Here is a 21,776-nt window from a genome sequence, read left to right as displayed (position 1 = left end):
AGGCCAGTAACCCGGACTCTAATGCCATAGGCAAATCAAAGGTCAAAAGAAGATTCCATATTAAATTTCAATCTAATTAATTGGTGATATTAGGAGTTTTGTCGCTTCAGCTTAATAAAACGGTAATTATCTATCCTCTTTTACTATGTGAATCATTCGCAACTAATGAAACTAAAATGATTTTCAAGTTGAGATGACCCTTGTAGTTTTATTTATAATGGATTAATAACAAAAGGCATGAAACTTGGGTTTTCATGTTTCTCTTTGTATATAGTTAGTGTGGGGGTCACCTTTACCTCTTTGTAGTCTTCAAATTAGTGGTAATCAAATTTTTTTAAGATGTGGACCATCTTTCTCGTCTTTTTTATATTTGAAATTGCAAAAGCATTTATTTAATTTATCCATCAAAGGCTATCAACTATCCGACCTTAGCTCAGTTGGCAGAGCGGAAGACTGTAGTGGTAAACACAGCTAATCTTTAGGTCGCTGGTTCGATTCCGGCAGGTCGGATTTTTTTTTTTTTTTTTGGGGGGAAAAGAATTAACCATTACTCCATCCGTTCTTTTAATAAGTGCTCCATTTTAACCGACCCAATTAGTAATAAGTATAAGCTATAGAAATTTGATATGTGAAAACTACGCATTTAGACAAATTTAACAATTACACACATGACTATATTTAATTTTAGGTATAAAGTATAAACACTGATCAAAACACTGTAGTATATGATTAACTTGAACAAAAAGTTAACATGGAGCACTTATTAAAAAAAAAGGATAGAGTAGAAAGTTTCAACACAAAGAGATAAAAAAAGTATGATTTCTTGTTTTTTGCCTTTTTTTTTCCGTGTGTTTTTTTCTAACCTACGTCCCCATGGCTATTGAGTTTCTAAGGTACGCTCATACTTTTTCAAAATTACAAGATGTGCCCTTCAACTTAAGTTGATTATCTAATCGTACCCTTTGACATTAACCCGACGTTAGTAGTTGTGTTAAATGTGAATTACCCCACGCACTTTGGAGAGAAATTTCACGCCCAAATTGGGTTAGAGTTATATAAAGGAATTAACATTAAGCATTTTTTCGCCATTTTCTCATCTACGTTTTCTTCTTTCTACTTAAAACAATCATTGATATGTCAAGCTCTCGGTGTATTTCTTCTTCTTTTTTCTCATCCGCTTCTTATTAATTCTTATTAAAATTATTAACGTCAAATAACGTTAAAGGGTACGGTTGATTAAACAAATGAAGTTGGAGGCCACAACTTGTAATTTAGAAAAAGCATGGGCACACCTTAAAAACTCAACAACCTCAAGGGCATAACTTAGAAAACCCTTTTTTTTTCGAACTCCAATTGGTCTTTGTTTGAATAATACAAAATATTACGGAGTACTTCATAGGTTATAGGTAAGACTTTATAATTACTAGTGTTTATGCTTAAAATTTTATGTAAACAACTATTACCTTAAAGGTCAGGCTTTGTATTATTTTCTCTGTTTAAATTAGTTGGTACGTTTCTTTTATCACATTTGTCAATGCATAAGTTTAATCGTAAAAATCTCTAATATTTTTATCTAAAAATATAAGATTTGAAATTATTCGTTGAGAAATTTAAGTTGCCATCAAATAACAATGTATCACATCTACAATCATCCAATAGACTCTTTACACGGGTGCAATTGTGTTACTTATGCCAAGGAATCTCTTCTTCAAGTTGACACTAAGGGTGAGAAGAGTCCTCTAATAAATGACATTGTATCAAAACAGCTTGAGCAGAGATCGTGTTGGTGCATAATTTCCACAAGGGATGACATGCTTTATCTAGGTGAAACGTTAAATCTCCGAATTTCTATATGATCATGTTGGAATAGCTTAAATTACTCCCACCGTCTCTAAATTACATTTCTACTTCTAGCATTTATTTTTCACATAATAGAGTGAACTAGGAATATAATTTAGGAATGGAGGGAGTACCGCTTTAAGCAAAACTTCCTTCCTTGTTTTGGAGAACAATCTCTCCTTCCATCCTTAAAATTTTTTCCAAACTATGTTAGAAGCTAGGGCCCCAAACATTGACTTCTTTATTCTTCTATTGATCAATGGGATCCCTAAATACTTCTTGTGCTTATCTACTTGTCTCATTTTCAAAATACTAATCAACTCTTTGAGACCAATACTTACCCTTTTAGTAAAAGAAACCTCCAATTTTTCCTTAATAATAAATAATAATCAAATACCAAACGAATGACTTATATGAAGATGAATTTGTCATTGGGGAATTAACAAAAAAAAAACATGAATTATCGTTATTTTGGATATTATGTGAATAAAAAAATTTACTTGGAATTGCAACAAAATTTTCCTTCACTATTTTAACCATAAATAATGAAATTGGAATTAATTAAATTAGACTTTCGTATCTCTAATCTCAAAAAGGAACAATTTTAGAATAAGAAAAAGGAAAAATTGTCAAGATCTACATGCTTAATAGGGGTATTTGGAAACAACTACCCACTAAAAAAATTTATCAAAAAAACTACCCCCTAAATTTAAAAACTTAGAGTAGCACTACCCATTTGCATTTTCCGGCGAGAAAGTCCGGTGTGTAAGGCCCACTTTTTTCAATTTTTCTTCTGAAAATCCCTAATTGAAGAAGTGAAAACAAGTAAGGTATGCAATTCATAGTTAATTCTTCTCTTTTAATCCATTAATTATGAATTTTGATGTTAGGGTGTCACAATTAGAAAAATTAGGGTTCTTAGAAATTGGGGATAATTTGAAATTAATTGAATTTGTTGCTTTTAATTCAAATTGGTTATCCTAGGGTTACGAATTAAGGTCCAATTTGTCATTGCATCGTGTTTTTTCAGAGAAAAATTGAAAAAGTGGGCCCACACGCCGGACATTCTCGCCGGAAAATGCAAATGGGTAGTGCTGCTCTAACTTTTTAAATTAAGGGGTAGTTTTTTTGATAAAATTTTTTAGTGGGTAGTTGTTTCCAAATACCCCTATTAAGCGTGTAGTTCCTGACAATTTTTCCTAAAAAAAATCCAAATCATCCAAGTGAAGTTGACAATTTCTCCTGCAAGCCCCCAATTTATGTTACTCATACTCTTCAATCTTCATTTTATCTCCAATATTTAAGTAGAAATTTCGACATTAAGACATTGGTAGAACATCTGGACACTTAGGCCAAAAAGACAAAAACACTTTCTTTTCACAAAATATCTGATTTGAACACTCGTACAGTCATACGCATACACAATCGGACATGAGCACTCGAGTTCAAGTAACATACTAACATAGGGCACACTAAGGGCCTGTTGTCTTACGTTGAAATTCAGTTCAGTTCAGTTCAGCTGAGTTCAGTTCAGTTCAGTTCAGTTCAGTTCAGCTCAATTCAGTTCAGTTCAGTTCAGTTCAGTTCAGCTCCTAATTTCCTTCTCTTATAAAATATTCATTTCAGTTTAGTTCAATTCAGCTGAATTCAGTCAATGATAACAGACCCTAAATTCTATGGTTGAGGCAATTGGGTAAGATAACATTAACAAACATATTACTACCGTTATTAAGCTTGTATTCAGCCCCTTTTTCTATGTTTTGCGTCATAGTGTGAAGTAGGAATACTCAAACCAAAAGCTGCTACGTATTTTGCAAAAGCTTAATTACCCAGAATGAGTATCAGCTCAGAAATCTGAAACTTGTCAGACCAAATTTGTAAGATTCCCATCATTTTCTCTGATTTTATCTACTTTTTTTAGCGCGTATATTACTTTTCTTTCTGTGTTGCTTGCTTGATTTAATTCTGTATCTTCTGCTTAATTTAGCACAATTTGCTTGGATTATGTCTTTTTTTAGTGTTTCAGCTCAACTTTTTTACTTTTGAAGTTCATCAAATTTGTAATTTCTCAGGAATTGTGTGCTTTCCCACTGATGGGTTTGTGCATAGCTCGAATTTATGTAATGGGGTTTTATAAGACAATGATTTATTGAATTATTTTTGTGTTTTTTTGTTGGGTTTAATTGGAAACTTTTCAGTGAATTTTTTTCTTATTAAATTGGGGTTTATGTTAATTTATGGAATGAGATTTAGTTGTTGCTTAATATATGGATCTGCAATAACCCCATTTGGATTTCTGGAAAACAAGGTTAAAAAAAGTGAGGATTCTTGTAAATTTGCAGAAAATAGAAAATGGGTACCTCTTATTTAAGCAAATATTGTTTGAGAACATGTGAAATTGTTTGTTTTTTTTAGAGTAATTTTTGTTTGGTGTGTGAAATTCTGGTTGAGTAATAGATTTGCAATTTCTTCAATTTGCCACAACACTTGTGAAGTTGTGATCTTGTATTTGCTGTCCTTTTAGACTTTGTTTGGCTATTCAAGCAAAATGAAGGTTCTATATTTTGCTGGTGCTAGGTGTTCAGTGATGTCTGGTGACTGATGCAGAACGTAAGCCGACTCTACTTGTAAAAGGAGAGAAATTGAAAGGCATAGAGCAAGTATAAATATACCGGGCTCTCTATGCTACGCCCATCCTACTCGCTTTTGTTTTCAGATTTAGATGGGCATTCCCCTGCTGGCATTACATAGTGAGACATCCAGAGACCGGTTCCCTTTACTTATGGAGCGTTTGGAAGATCAAGAAGGTCATCAGCATGTAATTGATATTGCTGTTGTTAATGATGCTTCTTCTAGTATATCGAATCAAGCAGAATCTCATGATTCTGTAGATAGACCCTCGAGTAGTACACAACAAACCAACTCACCACAGTCTTCTTCTGGAAGAAATAGCTCTGGAAACCCCTCTTATGTGGGGAGAAGTGATTCTTATGGTTACACCAGCCCATTGAATTCTGGTCTATGGATCTCAGTTGAGCTGATTGTCACTCTAGCTCAAATTGTTGCTTCTGTAGTTATTCTGTCCTTGTCAAGATATAAGAGTTCAGATGCCCCGCTATTTGCTTGGGTTGTGGGCTACGCATGTGGTTGTCTTGCAACACTTCCTATTCTTTATTGGCGTCTTCGCAATTGCAGCCGTGGTCGTGATCGTGATCGATTTTCAGTTCAAGCACATCATAGCTCCTCAGAGAGTGTCACTGCTGAAGCTACTGTTTCCACATCACCTTTAAGTCAAGAAGTAAATAGCCATGACAATTCACGTATAGTTTCTAGAAACAGTCAAATGAGACGAAGAATTAGTGTACGGTAAGCTATTTCTTTCATTTCAAAAGGCTGTCCTGGCCGATTGGGCAAGTGCTATAACATATGGTATGTCTAGTTTTGAGTAGTTTCTTTATGAATATTAGCTGCTTTCATGCCATAAGATGCTTATCAGGAGGAGAGAAAAGAGTAAACATCTATTTGATTGAGTTAGTAGCTCAGTTATGATGAAATCTTTTTGTTGATGTCTTGTCATAAATGATATGGTCTGCAACATTCTGATTTGGTTAATAGAGCATATGTGTTCTTAGATGCAATCTTTCTTCTAACTGAAAGTTCCTTTTTCTCTTACATGCATTCCAGTCAAAATTGTTTATAATTATTGACGACTAAAATCTCTGAGGAAAATCTACAGCAAGTGCAATAGGGCTAGTTTGAAGAAAACATTTCATTAATTTTTCTGTTATTTAGGGAATTTTCAGTTTTCTAGAAAGTATAACTTTGCTGTTGTTGAGTGTTTCAGTCTTTTACTGCATGTAGGTTTCACTGTTTCAGTATGTCTTTTTGTTTGTTTTAAAATGACTAATTCTCTATCATTGAATAATCCAAACAGTGACTGTCCTTAATGAGATCCAACAAGAATGTGTGCATTTTATTTCATTATTTGTTAGAGAAATTTTCCCTTATAAAACAAGGGGAGGGCAAGAATAAATTGGACTGCACTAGTCACTTGGAATTAACTGGATGTTGATTCCAATGATGAGAGAATTACAGAGGGGGTTCACTCACAATATGAGATGATGTAGTTAATCTATACCAATTTCTTAAAGATCTAATTGGTAGATTGGAGTTTAGTGCTTAAGATAGGTGCCTATGATCGTGTGCTGACTGCTGAATAAGTCGAACCATTTACAGTGTGCAACATTTGAAGTCTATGCCATTCTGATGTTTTGTGTAACATCCATGTTCTCCATGTTTTAAACTCAAATTTGAAATTTATAGAAAACTAGGATTACTGATGCTGAGTTATTGAGTTCATGAAACCTGTTCATGATAAATTTTTAGCATGTACTTCGGACCCTCCAAGCTTTGAAACATCAAGGCTAAATTGCTCAACACTTTTGTGGTTGAAGGAGTAGTGTATGTGGTGGGTCCGGGTCGGAGGGATTCACTGATAGATCATGGATGTAAGGAAGGAAGTTCAAAAGGATATCTGTGACCGCCAATTCTTTTTATTTCCTTATTATAACTCCGCTGCTGAAAGACAATAATTAACAGAGGCAACAATTTAATTATTTTAGTACTCAAGGAGACCTCTTTCCTCTGGTGGATTGACTTTTATAGTAGTCAAGCAGACTCAGAGAACTTGGAACTAAAAAAAGATTGTTTTCATGTGTGAATCTAAATCTTTTTTCCAGATTACTGTCTCTTGCAAAAGCTTGAAAACTTCAGGTTGATTATTACCCTTATGGTCTTCCAATAGGGTGGAGTTGTAAGGACTTAAATCTAGCCTATGTTGCGCATACATGGAGTGAAATTTGTTTCTAATCATTGCCAAATACTATTTTATGGCATATGCATCACGAAGTGAAGGGAATGTTAATGGTAAAATGGATACAGTAAAAAGGAATGAAGAAATAGTAAAACTCAGAGTGGGGAATAAGGATATCCAGTCAATAAAATAGCTGGCCAATATCTAAACTAGGATGAATATGTAGCCTATTAATTTCCATGTCTTGGGTAAGATGTTTGGTCAAATTCTTTGTTAGTTGACATAAAATGATTTCGTCATTACTAAATAAGAAAACTTTTCTTTTGCAGACTCAATGGAGTAGTGGATCACTTCAAGATGGCCTTGGACTGCTTCTTTGCAGTGTGGTTTGTTGTGGGTAATGTGTGGATTTTTGGGGCACATTCCTCTCCTTCAGTAGCTCCAAAGCTGTATAGGTACATAACCTCGATTAGTTTCCATTAATCTTCTACATTATACCTCATGTGAACTAAGTCTTTGTTCCCTATGCAGGTTATGTATAGTTTTCCTTACCTTCAGCTGCATTGGGTATGCGCTGCCATTCCTATTATGTGCTACCATATTCTGCTGCTTTCCCTGTATTATTTCAGTAATGGGTATTCGAGAAGATCTCTCAAAACCCAGAGGAGCAAGTATAGAAACTATTGATGCTCTACCAACCTACAAATTCAAGTCAAGAAAAAATGGGAGCATTGATGATGAACAGATATGCTTGAAGGCTAGCAAAGATGACATTTTGGCTGATGGAGCTCAGAATGAGTGTGTCATATCTGGAGAAGATGCAGTAAGTGTCGTGTAATTTGTTTCAATCAATTCTTCATTTATGATTTTATAATCATGGCTGGGGTTAAAGAAATTGAATTAGAAAGCTTAAAGTAATCTGCTAATCATCTGTGATGGAGGGACAATAGAAGACTAAATGACAGGATGTGTTAAATGTTCTTTTTCTTATCTTTTGAACGAATACATATGGGAATACTAGGATCGATATAAAAGTACATTTTTACATACCCATGCCACAAGGTCACAGATCAGTGATCGTTCACAGTGAACATTCTAGATCCCATAAACTTACAAACCACTTGTAGCTTGATCGTGTGTACTTGTGTAGCACCCAAAAGGAAATTTTTACTAAAGCTGATTAATGTCATGTTCCTCTTCTTTTGCATCCTTGAGCTCATGCTTCCTATTCTTCTTTCTGTCTAATAATTGTGCAACTTGTCTGTTTTGTGAATTTTCAACTTAAAATTAGCTACTCATGGTTTGTCTCTCTCGTAAATAAATTTCGATGCAGCTTTGTTGTATTTGCTTAGCAGCCTATGTGGATAATGACGAGTTAAGGGAACTGCCTTGCACCCATCTCTTTCACACCGAGTGTGTGGACAAATGGTTGAAAATCAATGCTTCATGTCCTCTATGCAAGCTTGAGATCAGTGAAGATAGAACTAGGGCCTTGTCATCTGGCCGAAACAACAGCATGCGACAAAATGTGGATGATGAAGGCGATCCCAGTTTAACCTCCTCCAATAATCCGTAGTGTCACATGTTATATACTACATTATGTAATACCAACCTTCCTTCTCTTGAAAAGTTCACTATGACCAGTTTTCAGCTTTATAAACATTTGTGATTAATAGTACAGAGAGAGACTGGTCTGGAATATATTGAATGAGCTTGGATTACATTATGAAAATGCGACTTAATTGTCTCAATCCGTACATTCAAAAGTTTATGGTCATTTCTTGTTGATTGAAGAAAGTTTGCAGACAGCTAACGAGAGCCTAGGCAGAGTCTGGAATTCCATCTATCGCCATTATTGCTATGAACTAATTTCTTAACCATTGCTGTTACCTCATTGCATCTAAGGTTAAGGCGCTCGGGTACGTTCATACCTGAAGAAGACCCAGGCTGTGCGACCTTCTTTGTACAATCATACCTCAGGTAAAGTTCAGGCACTACTAATGTCACTGAACTACAACATCATGCTTTACCAATAATATAAAGGACAGAAAAATATAATGGAACATAAAATATACTCCATCCGTCTTAGAATAATTGACATGTTGAACTTGTTTTTCACTATTCATACGTTAACTTTGATTATAGTTTTTTAACTAACGTAATAAAAACATATTTTATCATGAAATATATTGTTAGATGGGTATTAATATAAAGTTTTATAATATAATTTTTTTAATAATTTTAATTAATATTTAATTATATAAAAATAAGATTAAACTGATATATCAGCATTTGTGCACAGATTTAATTGTGTCATATTTAGGGACACATGGAGTAAAGAACACAATTGAAAATACATAGATCAATTAAATGAACATATAGAGGAAAACAATTATACCCATATAAATAGTAAAAGATCATAAACAACAATCAACTTATCAACCCAACATAAAGAACAATCAATAAAAAAGAACAATCTAATTGAAAGAACTTTCAACTATAAACAGCCTTATACTTGTGTTTTTTTAGTCTTCATGCTTTTTAGTTGACAAGTTTCTTTTATTACATAATCCAATGAACAAATTTAATTGTTAATATCTCTAATTATCGTTAAAATTATAACAAGTTGATATTAGGTAATTATATGTTGAGACAATTCTAACATGATCACAGTAGGTCAGTAGCAGAGGAAGAAGAGAAAGAAGAAGCTCAAAAGAACAGTAACAATAAAATAGCAGCTTTAACACAAGTAGCTGGAGGATTAAGATGCCCACCACTTTCAAATTCCAACCTTTCAAAGTCCTTTTCACCCAAACACACTCTTAAGCCTCGATTCTCCCCTATTATCAATTGTTTGATTGTTATTGACAAATTAGGGGAAAAAGTGAATAGAATGGCTTTGTATTACTTGTACTTGATTATTATTCATCAATAGGTTGAGTATTTATATAAAACCTACGTTTATAAGATTGGAAACAATCTTCCTAAAAGATATACTATATATCCTAATGATATATTCACTAAATATTATCTTAACATAAATAAATCTAAATACATTATTCTCATAATAAGATACACATGAAAAATATATCACATATATTTTCCGATATCTCATATCTCTAACACCCTCCCGCAATCGTAACGGCAGTAACACGAACGTTGCGATTGGAAATTCCTCACTTTGTTGAAGTCGATCGAGTTGCAATACTCTGTTGATGTCGCCTTCATCAATTTTTCACTTTGTTGAAGTCGATCGAGTTGCAATACTCTGTTGATGTCGCCTTCATCAATTTTTCACTTTGTTGAAGTCGATCGAGATGCATTACTCTGTTGATGTCGCCTTCATTTTTTTTTCTTCTTTTAGAATGATGAGAACGTCATCTTTTCGAACCCATCAATCATCAAACAAACAGGAACGTCGTTCTTTTCGAACCTGCAAATATAACAAGTTTGGTTTTTCTAGAGCAAAATCGAGCTCCAATCAAATATTGGTTTTTCAGAGTAAACCACACTCAAATCTCTTATTGGTCTTTTAGAGTAAACCACACTCAAATCTCTTATCGGTCATTCAGAGTAAACCACACTCAAATATCTTATTGGTCTTTCAGAGTAAATCACACTCAAATCCAAAGGAGCAAAAATCATGCTCGAATCAAGTCACAAACCTTGTCTCACGGCACAAGGAGAACCAAATATATCTTGTCTCACCACACAAGAGAGCCGAAAACTTTTTTTTTTCTTTTTTTAATCTATCTTCATCTTTGGGAGTCAAAGAGTAAAAATACTATTATTTTGGTTAATGGTTTATCCCACCGGTGGGTTTAGTTTTCTAACCCACCGGCAGGGGGGGATTTTTGTGAACACTCCCAAAATCTAACCTGCTCTTGATATCATGACAAATTAGGGGAAAGAGTGAATAGAATGGCTTTGTATTACTTGTACTTGATTATTATTCATCAATAGGTTGAGTATTTATACAAAACCTACGCTTATAAGATTGGAAACAATCTTCCTAAAAGATATATTATATATCCTAATGATATATTCACTAAATATTATCTTAACATAAATAAATTAAATATATTATTCTCATAATAAGATACACACGGAAAATATATCACACATATATTTTCCGATATCTCATATCTCTAACAGTTATTGTGGAAATTATTTTGTGGGTTTAGATGATTAATTGTTTTGCTATAATGGATTAAGTTTGTTGCAATTTTAGATTGTGATAAATTTGATTTTTGTTTGCTTGGAACTGTTCCATGTAATTAGAGTTTTTTTTTTTTTTTTGATTTTTTTTTTTTTAAATTCTGTTCATATAAATCTATAGATTTAGTAGTGATTTACCAACTTTTGGGTGATGAATATCTGTGTTTGACAGTTTAAGTGATGTGATTACGTGAACATGCCATATACTTTCTTTATATGGGATTAATATTTAATAGTCATGTATATGTTAGAAAATGTCCATAAGAGTTATGTTACCTTTCCGAAGGCAATGTAAATTAAGTGATATGGTGGGGATGAATGAATTCAACAATAACGATGGTTGTAAATTCATGTCATATCAATAATTATGCAAGTTTAAATAGGATTTCCATAAAAGTAATGTCACCCTTCTATAATAAGTATTATCTATCTTAATTTAGTGACAGTAGAGAAAAGTGCCATATTATCCATTATGCAAGTTCATATTATTAGTTATTTAACCTTTTTGAAATTAGTAATGGCTATGTAAATTAAGTGATAGAGAGGGCTGGAAGAATTTAATTATATGTGTATTTTTAATATCATATCATTAATTATATGAGTCTATAATAGTGTGATGATGAAATAGTTTGATGAAGGACTACATGACCATGCATAAATATTGTTATGCCATTAATGCTAATTTCGTTACTAATCATTTTAGTGATGATAATTACACACAATAGTTCACTAAATCGAAATACTTCGTATTGTAAACGTGTTAAAGAGTTAAAATATCTTAATTTTTGCAATTTATGGTGAAGGATATTACTTGAGTGCAACTGCGCACATAGCCAGATCTGAGGTCAAAGTTAGATTTTTTTTTTTTAAAAAAAATTTGTTAAAATTTAAAAAATAATTTATTTATCATCTATTTTGTATCGATACACATAATTTTAGTTGTTAAAAAAATACACATAATTATATATGTGTCAATGATATGCAATATAATACATGTAGTTTCACGCAATTTGTTAATTTATGAATAATGCATGAATAATTTTTTTTATGCTTTTGAAACCGCTTATAAAAAATGCTGGATTCGCCATTGATTATGCATTGATTTTTTCTATAGAATCCCTATATTTTAGGAGATGAAAATTTTCAAATCTTTTCACACTTTAAAAAACAAGCATATTATATGTCAGATTGAAGCATGTGATTTTGACTTTTCCTCCTCTTGTCGTTTTTGATAATATTGTTGATATACCTCCGATCTCCATTTCATAGAGGAATAGTTTAAACTAGGACTTTTTGTCAAAAAATACCTAATTTAATTGTTGTAAAATACTACCTCCGTCAGAAATTCACCATTGACCCACCTCAAAACACCCCAAAACCACCGCTTTCACCTCAAAGCCAATGCAACCTACTTGAAATTGCCTTCACCAAGCCGATACGACTTTAAAGTACCCTCACCAACTCGGAATACCTTCTAACCACCCTAAAAAATAACCTTACCACCTTGAAAAGCAACCTCTGTGGTGGTTTCGGGGGTGTTTTGAGGTAGGTCAACGCCTTAAAATTAGATTAACGGTGGAAATTTGGCCAAAGGTAATACCTTACAACATTTTAGCTTTTATAAGGTAGTTTCTTACAATATTTTTTTTTTATTAGGTAGTTTCTCACAAATTTTAGGTTGTATTACGTAGTTTCTGACAAAAAACCCTTTAAACTATTCGGAACTCGTGATAAGGTATGTATTTGATTTAATTTTGATTTTCTATTCTAACAAAAATAGTTTTGTGAAAATAAGATGTGTTTATATCCCTTCTACAACCATCCCTTAAAAATAAGAAAATAGAGGATAATTATTCCTGAGATTGGCTTTCAATCTCATATAGGAAATTTGATAAACCATTTGCTTTTTTTTTTTTTTTCCTTAAGGCTAATCTCACCAATGCGGAAAATTGATAATTCAAATGAATAAATTCGAAAGGGAGTGAATTTTATTAGTTCCTAAGTTACTAATTTTTAAAAATAAAGCGGAAGTATAAAGGAACTCAAAATCAAACACACAAATTTTACAAGAAAATCATCCACAAGTTTCAGGCACCATACTACACTATCCACAAGGTACGGATTGCGTGTTAGTCTAAAGTCAATAGATGATATATTACACTAATGATATAGTAGTTGTTAGGTGTGTGTATTAGTGGTAATTGTAAATATTTCATGAGGTTGACTTTCAATCTCATACAGAAATTTGATAAACCATATGTGTTTTTTTTCAATCCCTCCAATGTGGAAAATTGATAATTCAAATGAATAACTTTAAGAGGGAGTGAATTGTATTAGTTCCTAAATACTAATTTTTAAAAATAAAGCGGAAGTATAAAGCGGAAGTATAAAGGAACTCATAATCAAACATACAGATTCTACGAGAAAATCATCCACAAGGTTCATGTACCATACTACACTATCCACAAGGTATAGATTGTGTGTTAGTTTAAAGTCAATAGATGATATACATACTTTTCTTTATTTCCCTCAATGATGTACAACTGTTTGTATCATTAACAAATTATGACAGGCTTCTTAGATTAGTATAACTTTGCCAATAACACTCAAGCCCTACAGATGGTCACATCATTGGCTAATTACTTTTACGTTCGTGTTCAGAATGCAGTAAATTAGTTGTATACTATTGAACGACATTATGCAACACAAAATAAAGAGATCGGTGGCATGAATAATGTCCTTTACCACCTGTACATTGTCACAGTTAGTAATTTATGTGCTTCCTTTTCTACATAAGTTATTTTGCATGTCAAAAGTTAATGCGAAATTGTTTTATTTGTATCAAAAGTATAAAATTTATGTGATTTGAGGCAATATGCAATATGCTAGATGTATATTTAGGTAATATGTAACTTTGTTAGGCTTTTAAGCCAAAAGCTGTTGAGTTATTATCACAAAAATCTTGTGAATTTATCAGTTATTTGGTTTCCATGTTAATTTTTTTCAAAGTTGTAATATAACATAGAAAAAACTTTTATAGTGCAGTATAAGATATTGGATTCTTAGGGTGATATTGGAGGATGTTGGTGGATTGTTCCTACAATGATGTCCAAACACCAATATTTTTTATATTTGAACGAAGATGGTGGAGGAAAGAAATGGCTAGATAATTCTAGAACTTCATTCACAATTTTTGTGACTATAATGTTCTAGAAATTTCAGGAGCCATTACGTACTTTTAGTCGCTTCCAATTTCCTTTCAAGTATGTTCTAGAATGTTCTTGCATTATGACCAAGAATTAACCTTACTTGATTAATCCACTTACAGTCCATTCATGTACATACATACATTCCACCAACAGGCAATGAATGGCCTAGAAATGTTGGATAACACCCAACAATCTCCACCTTGGACCAAATTTTGTATGCACTCAATTCAAATATTAACTTCTCTTCAATGTTACTCGTATTATATCTTGACAACCTTGTAAATGTCTCTTAGTTGATGTTATTTGTGATCATTTTTGTGCCGTTGTAACGTTGTTGTGTTGCCAACTTTCAATTGTTTAAAATAGAATTGACCATTTTGTTGAAATCATTTTGCTTTAGTTCTCTAGATAATCAAGTCAATTATTGTAAATATTTGACTCACAGTAATGTGGAATGATGCATTTCTTATTTTCTTTTGTTATGGTTTTTTGCAGCTGTGGGAAAATATGAAATCTACATAGTACACCAGGGTGTATCCTGCTGAAAATAACAGTATTTTTTGACTTTTAATAAAAAAAAAATCAAAATAATTCTCTCCATAATTTTAGGGATTTGTTAGTTATTTTCCACATTAATAGTTTTCAGAATTATATTTTATATTTTTGGTGAGATAAAATTACAATTTTGAAATACAGAGATGATTACAGAGACAAATTTGTAGAGAGAGAAATTACAATGGCTTGGTAGCTTAGTTTGAATTTCTACATGACTCAAATTGTGAATCTGTTGATAATACATATGACAATGAAGATTTTGATAATATTGATGATGAATTTGAGGATTTTGTAATCAAATGACGAGAAGGTAACGTACATTTTACTTTTTTTTTCTTATTTAAATTTCATAATTATAATTATGATGTTGATGATAATGATAATGCACTTTTAAATTATTTAATTTCATAAGATGTGGGTTTTAATAATCAAAAGAGATATTTTTTTTTATTATTAAAATTCATAATTTATGGATATTTTAATAAAAGGATTTTTTTTTTTAAAAATACTGTATTTGTATTATTTTCTGAGGTTGAAGATGAAGTTCTTCTAATTATGATGAATGTTCTTTTTATCATTTGTTTGATCTGTATTCATTTTGTTAATTATAATGGAATATGCTCTTTAAATTTGATTAATATGTTCTTTGAATCCAAATTATATGTTCTTTACAATGCAAACTATGTTCTTTAAGGTATAATGTTCTTTAGGTTTCAATAATACGAAAAATATTCTTTTTATTTGAATGATATGTTCTTCTATGTTCATGTTTTTTGTTTAAACTCTTATGTTCTTTTGGGTTTTAATTTCTAAGATGTTTTACTCCTTATATATATGTTCTGGTGTTACATCACTTATGTTCTTTATTTTATTCCTAATGTTCTTTGATTTTGGTTCATATGTTATTTGAGGTATTGAGTGATGTACATTTTTTTGGTATAGCATATGTCATTTTAAAATTAGTTTGTATAGTCATTTTTAGTTATTAGTATATTCAGCTTCAATATTATTTATTAATTCTATGTTTTTCAATATTAATTAACATTTAATAATTGTGTATGTTTTTGATTCATGATCATGAAGATTGACGACGGTATTCTTTTTGGACATCATCTATTGATGATTGATTTTTAGATCCAAAGAACATCCATAATATTAATAAAGAACATGAAGAAATTATAATTATTTGAATTAACCCGTTTAAATTTAAGTATGGTCTAAGGACTATATTTGAAGAACATTTTCATTATAAGCAATAAGCATTTTATGACAATGAAAGTACACTACAATTACAATAAAAAAAACATGGACATTTAAAATATTTTATTAAAAGATCAAATAAAAATCATTATATGCCATAAAGGTAGACGTATGGAATAAAAATAGTAGTAATAAAATATTCATGTTACAAACAAATATAAAGTATATCATGTATTTTAATAAAGAACATAATAAAAATATATATAGAACACAAAATTACACATGACCATAATTACACAAAAATATAAGTATATCATGTATTCATGGTTACTCAAGTGGTTACACATGTTCTTTCAAACACAAATATTTTAAAAAATTGGTTAAAAAATATGAACGATGCTTTTATAAAATTTTTAAAAGAAAGGGAATGAAATATGCTGTAGTAATTTACAAAAATTTATTAAAATCCGGTTTACAATATCATTATTGTAAATCAGCTTCTTTGGACTCGCACGTGAGCACCTTCTTCCTATCTTTTTCATTTTCTGGATTCTCATCTTCTTTGAATGCTTTCTTCTTTCACTTTCTCTCTCCACTCTTACTTCCTCTTCTCTTCTTTTTTGCTGCAGTTCATTTCCTTCCATGATTTATCTCTATTGATTTTGAGATTCAAAGGTTTTTGCCTTTTTTATTTATTGATTTTTGTTATTTAATAGAATTTCGCAGTTAATAAGCTTGAAGTGCACAGTCGTCGTCATCGTCATCGTCGTCGCTTTGCTCGGTGAGATGGTCGGAAATGGTGGAATCGGCGATGGTTTCAGCTATCGGTGTTGCTAGCGGAGAGAGAATTTGAAGGTTTGTTAATGGTGGAAATGTTTAGTTTTGAGGAGAGATACAAATACGGGATGAAAGTAGAGCCATTGGGTTAACTTTTGCATTTTGTGTTTATTTTGTTTATTTTGATACTCTGTTTTTGTGAAGAAAAAAAAGGGCCACTTTTGTGAAAAAAAAGGTCGCTTTTGTGAAGAAAAAAAAAGGGTCACTTTTGTAAAAAAAAGATCACTTTTGTGAAAATATGGGTCACTTTTGTGGAGAAAAATGGTCACTTTTCGCAAAAATATTCGATGTATAATAAAATTATTGTAAATCGGGGGCATGCAAAAGTAATTGGTAGTAATTTGGATGTTAAAATTTTGGAAATCAAATTTGAATTTGAAATTATCAAAAAAATATATCTTGAATTATTTTGGGTAACTAAATTTTTATAAAAACATAAGACAATTAAAGCGGGATAAAGATCATTTAACAACTAATATTCTTAGTTTAAAAGAAAATACTCCTACATTCTCGTGTTCTTTCAGTTATAAGGCCATGTTCTTTGTCTTATAAACCGATGTTCTTTTTGCCTTTTTTACTTGCTTTGAGACCTGCGCTTCATGTTCTTTTGACTGCGTTTTAAAACAGGTGTACCATGCGCATGGTACACCTGGGTGTAGGAACCACGCATTGGGGAAAATAGAGTTCTCGTCCAGAAAAAATGATTTTATTGTCAGTTTTCAAAATCATGATGATTATAATATATTTGACTAATTATTACACTAAAACCAAGAAATTGGTAACTACAATATAATAATAACGAACGAGTCTATCTTTTTTAAGATCTGATGTAGTGTTTTTTCCCCCTAAGAGCCAATTCTGGTCTCAGAAAACTTGAAAAGACAATCTTAAATCAAATTTAGCCTTATAAAACTAGAAAATATCACAAAAACATCCTTAAATTGTTTAGTAACAAAGTTCATAATTGAGAACAAGAACACTTTGAGCTTTGTTATTTTTTTATGTAAGAGCCTCATATCTTTCAGCTACCTAGCAAATGTTCCTGCAGACTGTAAGAGCGTGAAGTTTCAATAAGTGCAGCATAGAAACCTTAAAAATGCATTGCTTCAACGACGCTTAGCTCTTTAAGGAACATCTCCTGTGTTACTTGTAGCTCTCTAAAGGCATCCTCGATTCTGATTCGATCTTGAGGTGACTCTACTGAACACTTCACGCCGATGTCAATGAGAGACCATACACATTTAACATAACAGTCTTTTCTTGCCAAAGCTACATATTGACTTCCATTGCTTGCAACAACATTATCATCAAAAAGCTTTGGGTCGATAATCTCTGTTAATTGGTCAGACAATGCTGATTTTGCATACTTATGAAGGTCTAAATCTCCCTCGAACATCCTATTTGTGGGAAATATACTGCTCATCATCTCTATCAACACGATTCCATAGCTGTACATGTCACCTTCTTTTGATACCACGCTTCCTAGGCCGTACTCTATCCAAAACAGAATGTTTCAAAAGTCAGATCAGTAAAACTACTAATAATAACTTATGAAAAATGCTTTAAGTTTTTCTTTACTGATTTTTACTCAACTGAAGTAATTTGCATATCAGAACTCAATTTTCGTGTAAATTGAACAGAATGGCCTTAAAAAAAATAAAAATAGTGTAGTTACCTGGAGCAGCATATCCAGTTGTCCCTTTAACTGCAACTGAACTGCTGTTATATGTGCTTGCATTCGAATGAAATGTAGCTAACCCAAAGTCTCCGACATGGGCAACCATGTCACTGTCAAGCAGAATGTTGCTTGGTTCAGGTCACAATGGATTATAGGAGCATCACAACTGTTGTGCAGATAATCAAGTGCACAAGCAACATCGATGGCAATGTTCAATCTTTGGAGGAGGCTCAGGGGTTTCGTATGCTGTTCAATGTGAATCCATTGTTTAAGGTTTCCATTTGGCATGAACTCGTAAACTAATGCCTTAAAATCATTGCCTTGGAAGTCTGTACTCGAGCAAGCAGTGACAATCTTAAGTAGGTTCCTATGACGGATATTTTTCAATGCTTCACACTCTGCCATGAAACTCTTTCTTGCGCCTTCCTGTTCAAGGCTGATAACCTTAATGGCTACAACCATGCTGTTTTCTGGATCAAGGACTCCTTTATAAACAGAACCAAAACCGCCTGCACCTATTAAGTTTGCTTCCGAAAATCTGTCAGTTGCCTTCAGAAGCATATTATAAGATACTTTTGAGAAAGGCTCCTTCACATTCAACAATGATCCCTGAGATAGCTTGCTCTTTTTATTCCTAATACACATCAGGAAATATATTGCTGAGATTATCGACACACCAACAACTAAAGAAGCTACCGCGATAATCAGGGTCACAGCAACAGACAGTCTACCTCTCCTTTTAGACCCTCTTGCCAAGGTAGTATTGGTTGAACATCTTGGCAAACGAATCTCAGGAATCCCTCCACAAAGCTTTTTATTTCCCAAAGTTGTCACAGTACTTGTATTTGTGAAAACCCCTCTTCTCGGAACCTCTCCCTCTAAATCATTAAAAGATACATCTAATCCTTCTAACGAAAAATTAGACAGGAAATCCGGAATTTGGCCTGACAGTCTATTATGAGATAAATTTAAGTACTTGATACTAGTTAAAGACTTGAAAGATTGAGGAATTGAACCAGTAAAGAAGTTTTCTCCCATTTGAAGTTCAAGAAGGCCAAAGCAACTAGCAAGGCTAGATGGAACCTTTCCTGAGAACGCGTTTCTTGTTATATCTAACACCACTAAATTCCTCAACTGACCAATCTCCACAGGGAAGACTCCTTGCAGAAGATTTTGATCCAAATGAAGTTCGAGTAACATTGAAGCATGGAACAGATGAGGAGATACAGACCCACTGAGGTTATTTCCTGAAAGTGTCAGGTATAATAAATTTGTGCACTCTCCTAGACTCGAGGGAATAGTTCCTTCAAAGCTATTGTTATCCGTATATAACTCACTCAACCGCGATAAATTTCCTAATGAATATGGAATATCTCCAATGAGGTGATTGTTACTGCAGGAAAAGTGTTCTAATTTTCTAAGATTTTCAATCTCAAGTGGAAGATGTCCTGTTAGTTCATTGTCTGACAATTGTAGTCTCTGTAAGTTAATGAGGTTGAACAGTTCAGTTGGAATGCTTCCAGTTAGATTGTTTTGTTGAAAATCTATCGCAGAAATTTCTGTTGAAAGATTACCTAGAAAGCGCGGCAGAATGCCACCAAATCTGTTAGAACCACATTCTAACAGACTTAACTGACTACAGTTAACAAGAGTTTGTACAAAACTCAGATCATCAGGTTCTCCCATCCCCAAATAGTTCAAAGAGATATCTAGCCTTCTAAGATCGGGCATGTCTCGAGCACTAAACATGAATTTTCCTGTGAAATTGTTAGAATAAACTGCTAGAACCTGAAGCTGAGTAAGGTCAGAAAGAGACAGAGGAAGAGTACCATGGAAAAAGTTGCCACTTATTTTGAAGTATGTAAGTTGAGGAAGTCGAAACCCAATATCAAAGGGAAGAGTGCCTTCTAGTCTATTAAGGTCCAAATCAACAACAAAGAGAGATGAAAGGTTGTAAAACGACGAAGGAATGGTACCTGAAATCTTATTTTGTGCAAGACTAATGTAAACTAAATTTGTTAAAACACTTCCAATGTTGTCAGGGATGCTTCCTTCAAAAGAATTGGCAGCTGCAGACAAACAGCTTAAGGAAGTCATGTTCGTGACAACCGTGTTAAGGAGGTCACCTGTGAATCGATTTTCCTGCAGTATTAAGTAATTCAAGTTTGACAGACGGCCTAGTTCACGAGGAATGCTTCCTGTTAAATGGTTTCCTGCAAGACTAAGTCTCTCTAGTTTCGAGCATTGAGATATATTGGCTGGAACTTCTCCTTCAAAGGAGTTCCTCTGTAAAATTAGAGACCTTAGACTAAGAAGATTACCAATTTGAGGTGGTATATGACCTTGGAAACTGTTATTAGACAGACTCAGATTTTGAAGGAAACTCAGGTTTCCAACAGAAGGTGATAAGGTTCCTACTAAACCATAGGAGACAAGTCGTAAGCCAACGACTCGTTGTGAAGGTGTTGCATCACAAGTTACACCATTCCATTGACACATAGAAATGGTGGTGTTCCAAGAATTCAGAACACCTTGAGAGTCATTAGTAATTTGAGACTTGATTGCTAAGAGGGCGAGACGGTCTACTGAAGAATTGGCAGAAGTAAGGCATGAGTTTGGTAAACAGAAATAGAACATGAAAACAACAATGAAGAAGATGAGATTCATGACTGATATATGGTTTCAGACTTTCAGGTCAGTATATGATTACATGAATATATATATACACGGATACGGTTAGCTTGGTAAGGTGGTAACTGTATAATACGGAGAAAAGATGAGTAATTGTATAGTATTGATACAATAATATGTCGAGTGTTGACTCTTGAGTCTTGACTAGGGTAATGCAATAATGTGTAGGCGTGTGTTGACTAATTGGATTATTAGTCATTATTTATGCCAAGAGAGAAACTTTCTGTGAGAATTCGAGGGAAGGAGAACCTTTTGAATGTTAGTGCCTAGTTAAGTTGAAATAGTTTATTTACTTAGTGTGAAAATTGATTGAAACTTTTGCAAGCTATGAAAGCACCGACTAAAAGTTATAAAATGTACATTAAAATACAAATAAAGTTTGTTTATTTTCTCTACCTTGACCAGTATTGAAATTGTCGATCATTTTCAATTTATCTAATATAGTGATATCAGTTAGTTCAAACGGACAATATAATTTTGTTCTGCAAATTGTCATTAGTTAACTAATTAAGTATTTATTGGCATATGCTTATATACATATACGTACACACTTCCAATTGGCATTAATTAAGTAATTTCCCATGTTTTTATTATATAAATAAATATGTACTTTGTACAAACTAACCTCAAAAGAAGACTTTAAGGAGCTCATCAAGAAATTATCTTCTTTAATTTTTCACTGCAAATTGATACGAAGTATTAGTTATAAAAAAAAATTAAGAAATATGATTGGGCT

General features: G+C 32.7%; 1 protein-coding gene, 1 non-coding gene and 1 pseudogene across 3 annotated transcripts; 2 read left to right on the top strand and 1 right to left on the bottom strand.

Moving 5' to 3' along the window:
- Positions 1-422: 422 nt before the first annotated feature.
- On the top strand, positions 423-510 carry TRNAY-GUA (transfer RNA tyrosine (anticodon GUA)). Its single transcript is given in 2 exon segments — positions 423-459; positions 475-510. It is a non-coding gene; the product is annotated as a tRNA-Tyr (tRNA).
- Positions 511-3,509: 2,999 nt separating this feature from the next.
- LOC145587994 (E3 ubiquitin-protein ligase At1g63170-like) lies at positions 3,510-8,312 on the top strand. The gene is made up of 5 exons (XM_081644635.1): positions 3,510-3,716; positions 4,417-5,205; positions 6,982-7,107; positions 7,184-7,475; positions 7,986-8,312. Exons 2-5 carry the CDS (start codon positions 4,562-4,564, stop codon positions 8,226-8,228), a joined length of 1,305 nt encoding a protein of 434 aa, XP_081500761.1. The 5' UTR covers positions 3,510-3,716; positions 4,417-4,561; the 3' UTR covers positions 8,229-8,312.
- A 9,383-nt stretch (positions 8,313-17,695) lies between these two features.
- Positions 17,696-21,016, bottom strand: LOC145588996 (uncharacterized; annotated as a pseudogene). Its single transcript, XR_014101626.1, has 2 exons — positions 18,347-21,016; positions 17,696-18,165 (listed from the first exon to the last, which is right to left on the bottom strand). The product of XR_014101626.1 is annotated as an uncharacterized LOC145588996 (transcript).
- Positions 21,017-21,776: the final 760 nt, after the last annotated feature.

The sequence above is a fragment of the Chenopodium album genome, chromosome 17 (assembly GCF_948465745.1).
Source record: "Chenopodium album chromosome 17, dcCheAlbu1.1, whole genome shotgun sequence".
In the NCBI taxonomy this organism is placed as follows: Eukaryota; Viridiplantae; Streptophyta; class Magnoliopsida; order Caryophyllales; family Amaranthaceae; genus Chenopodium; species Chenopodium album.
This window is presented reverse-complemented; position numbering and strand designations above follow the sequence as displayed.

Excerpts from the sequence above, each read along its gene's own strand:
- LOC145587994 (XM_081644635.1), top strand. The coding sequence starts at position 4,562 with ATGGGCATTCCCCTGCTGGCATTACATAGTGAGACATCCAGAGACCGG. Across the intron at positions 5,206-6,981 it reads AGACGAAGAATTAGTGTACG|ACTCAATGGAGTAGTGGATC; the intron begins GTAAGCTATTTC and ends TTTCTTTTGCAG. Across the intron at positions 7,108-7,183 it reads GTAGCTCCAAAGCTGTATAG|GTTATGTATAGTTTTCCTTA; the intron begins GTACATAACCTC and ends TTCCCTATGCAG.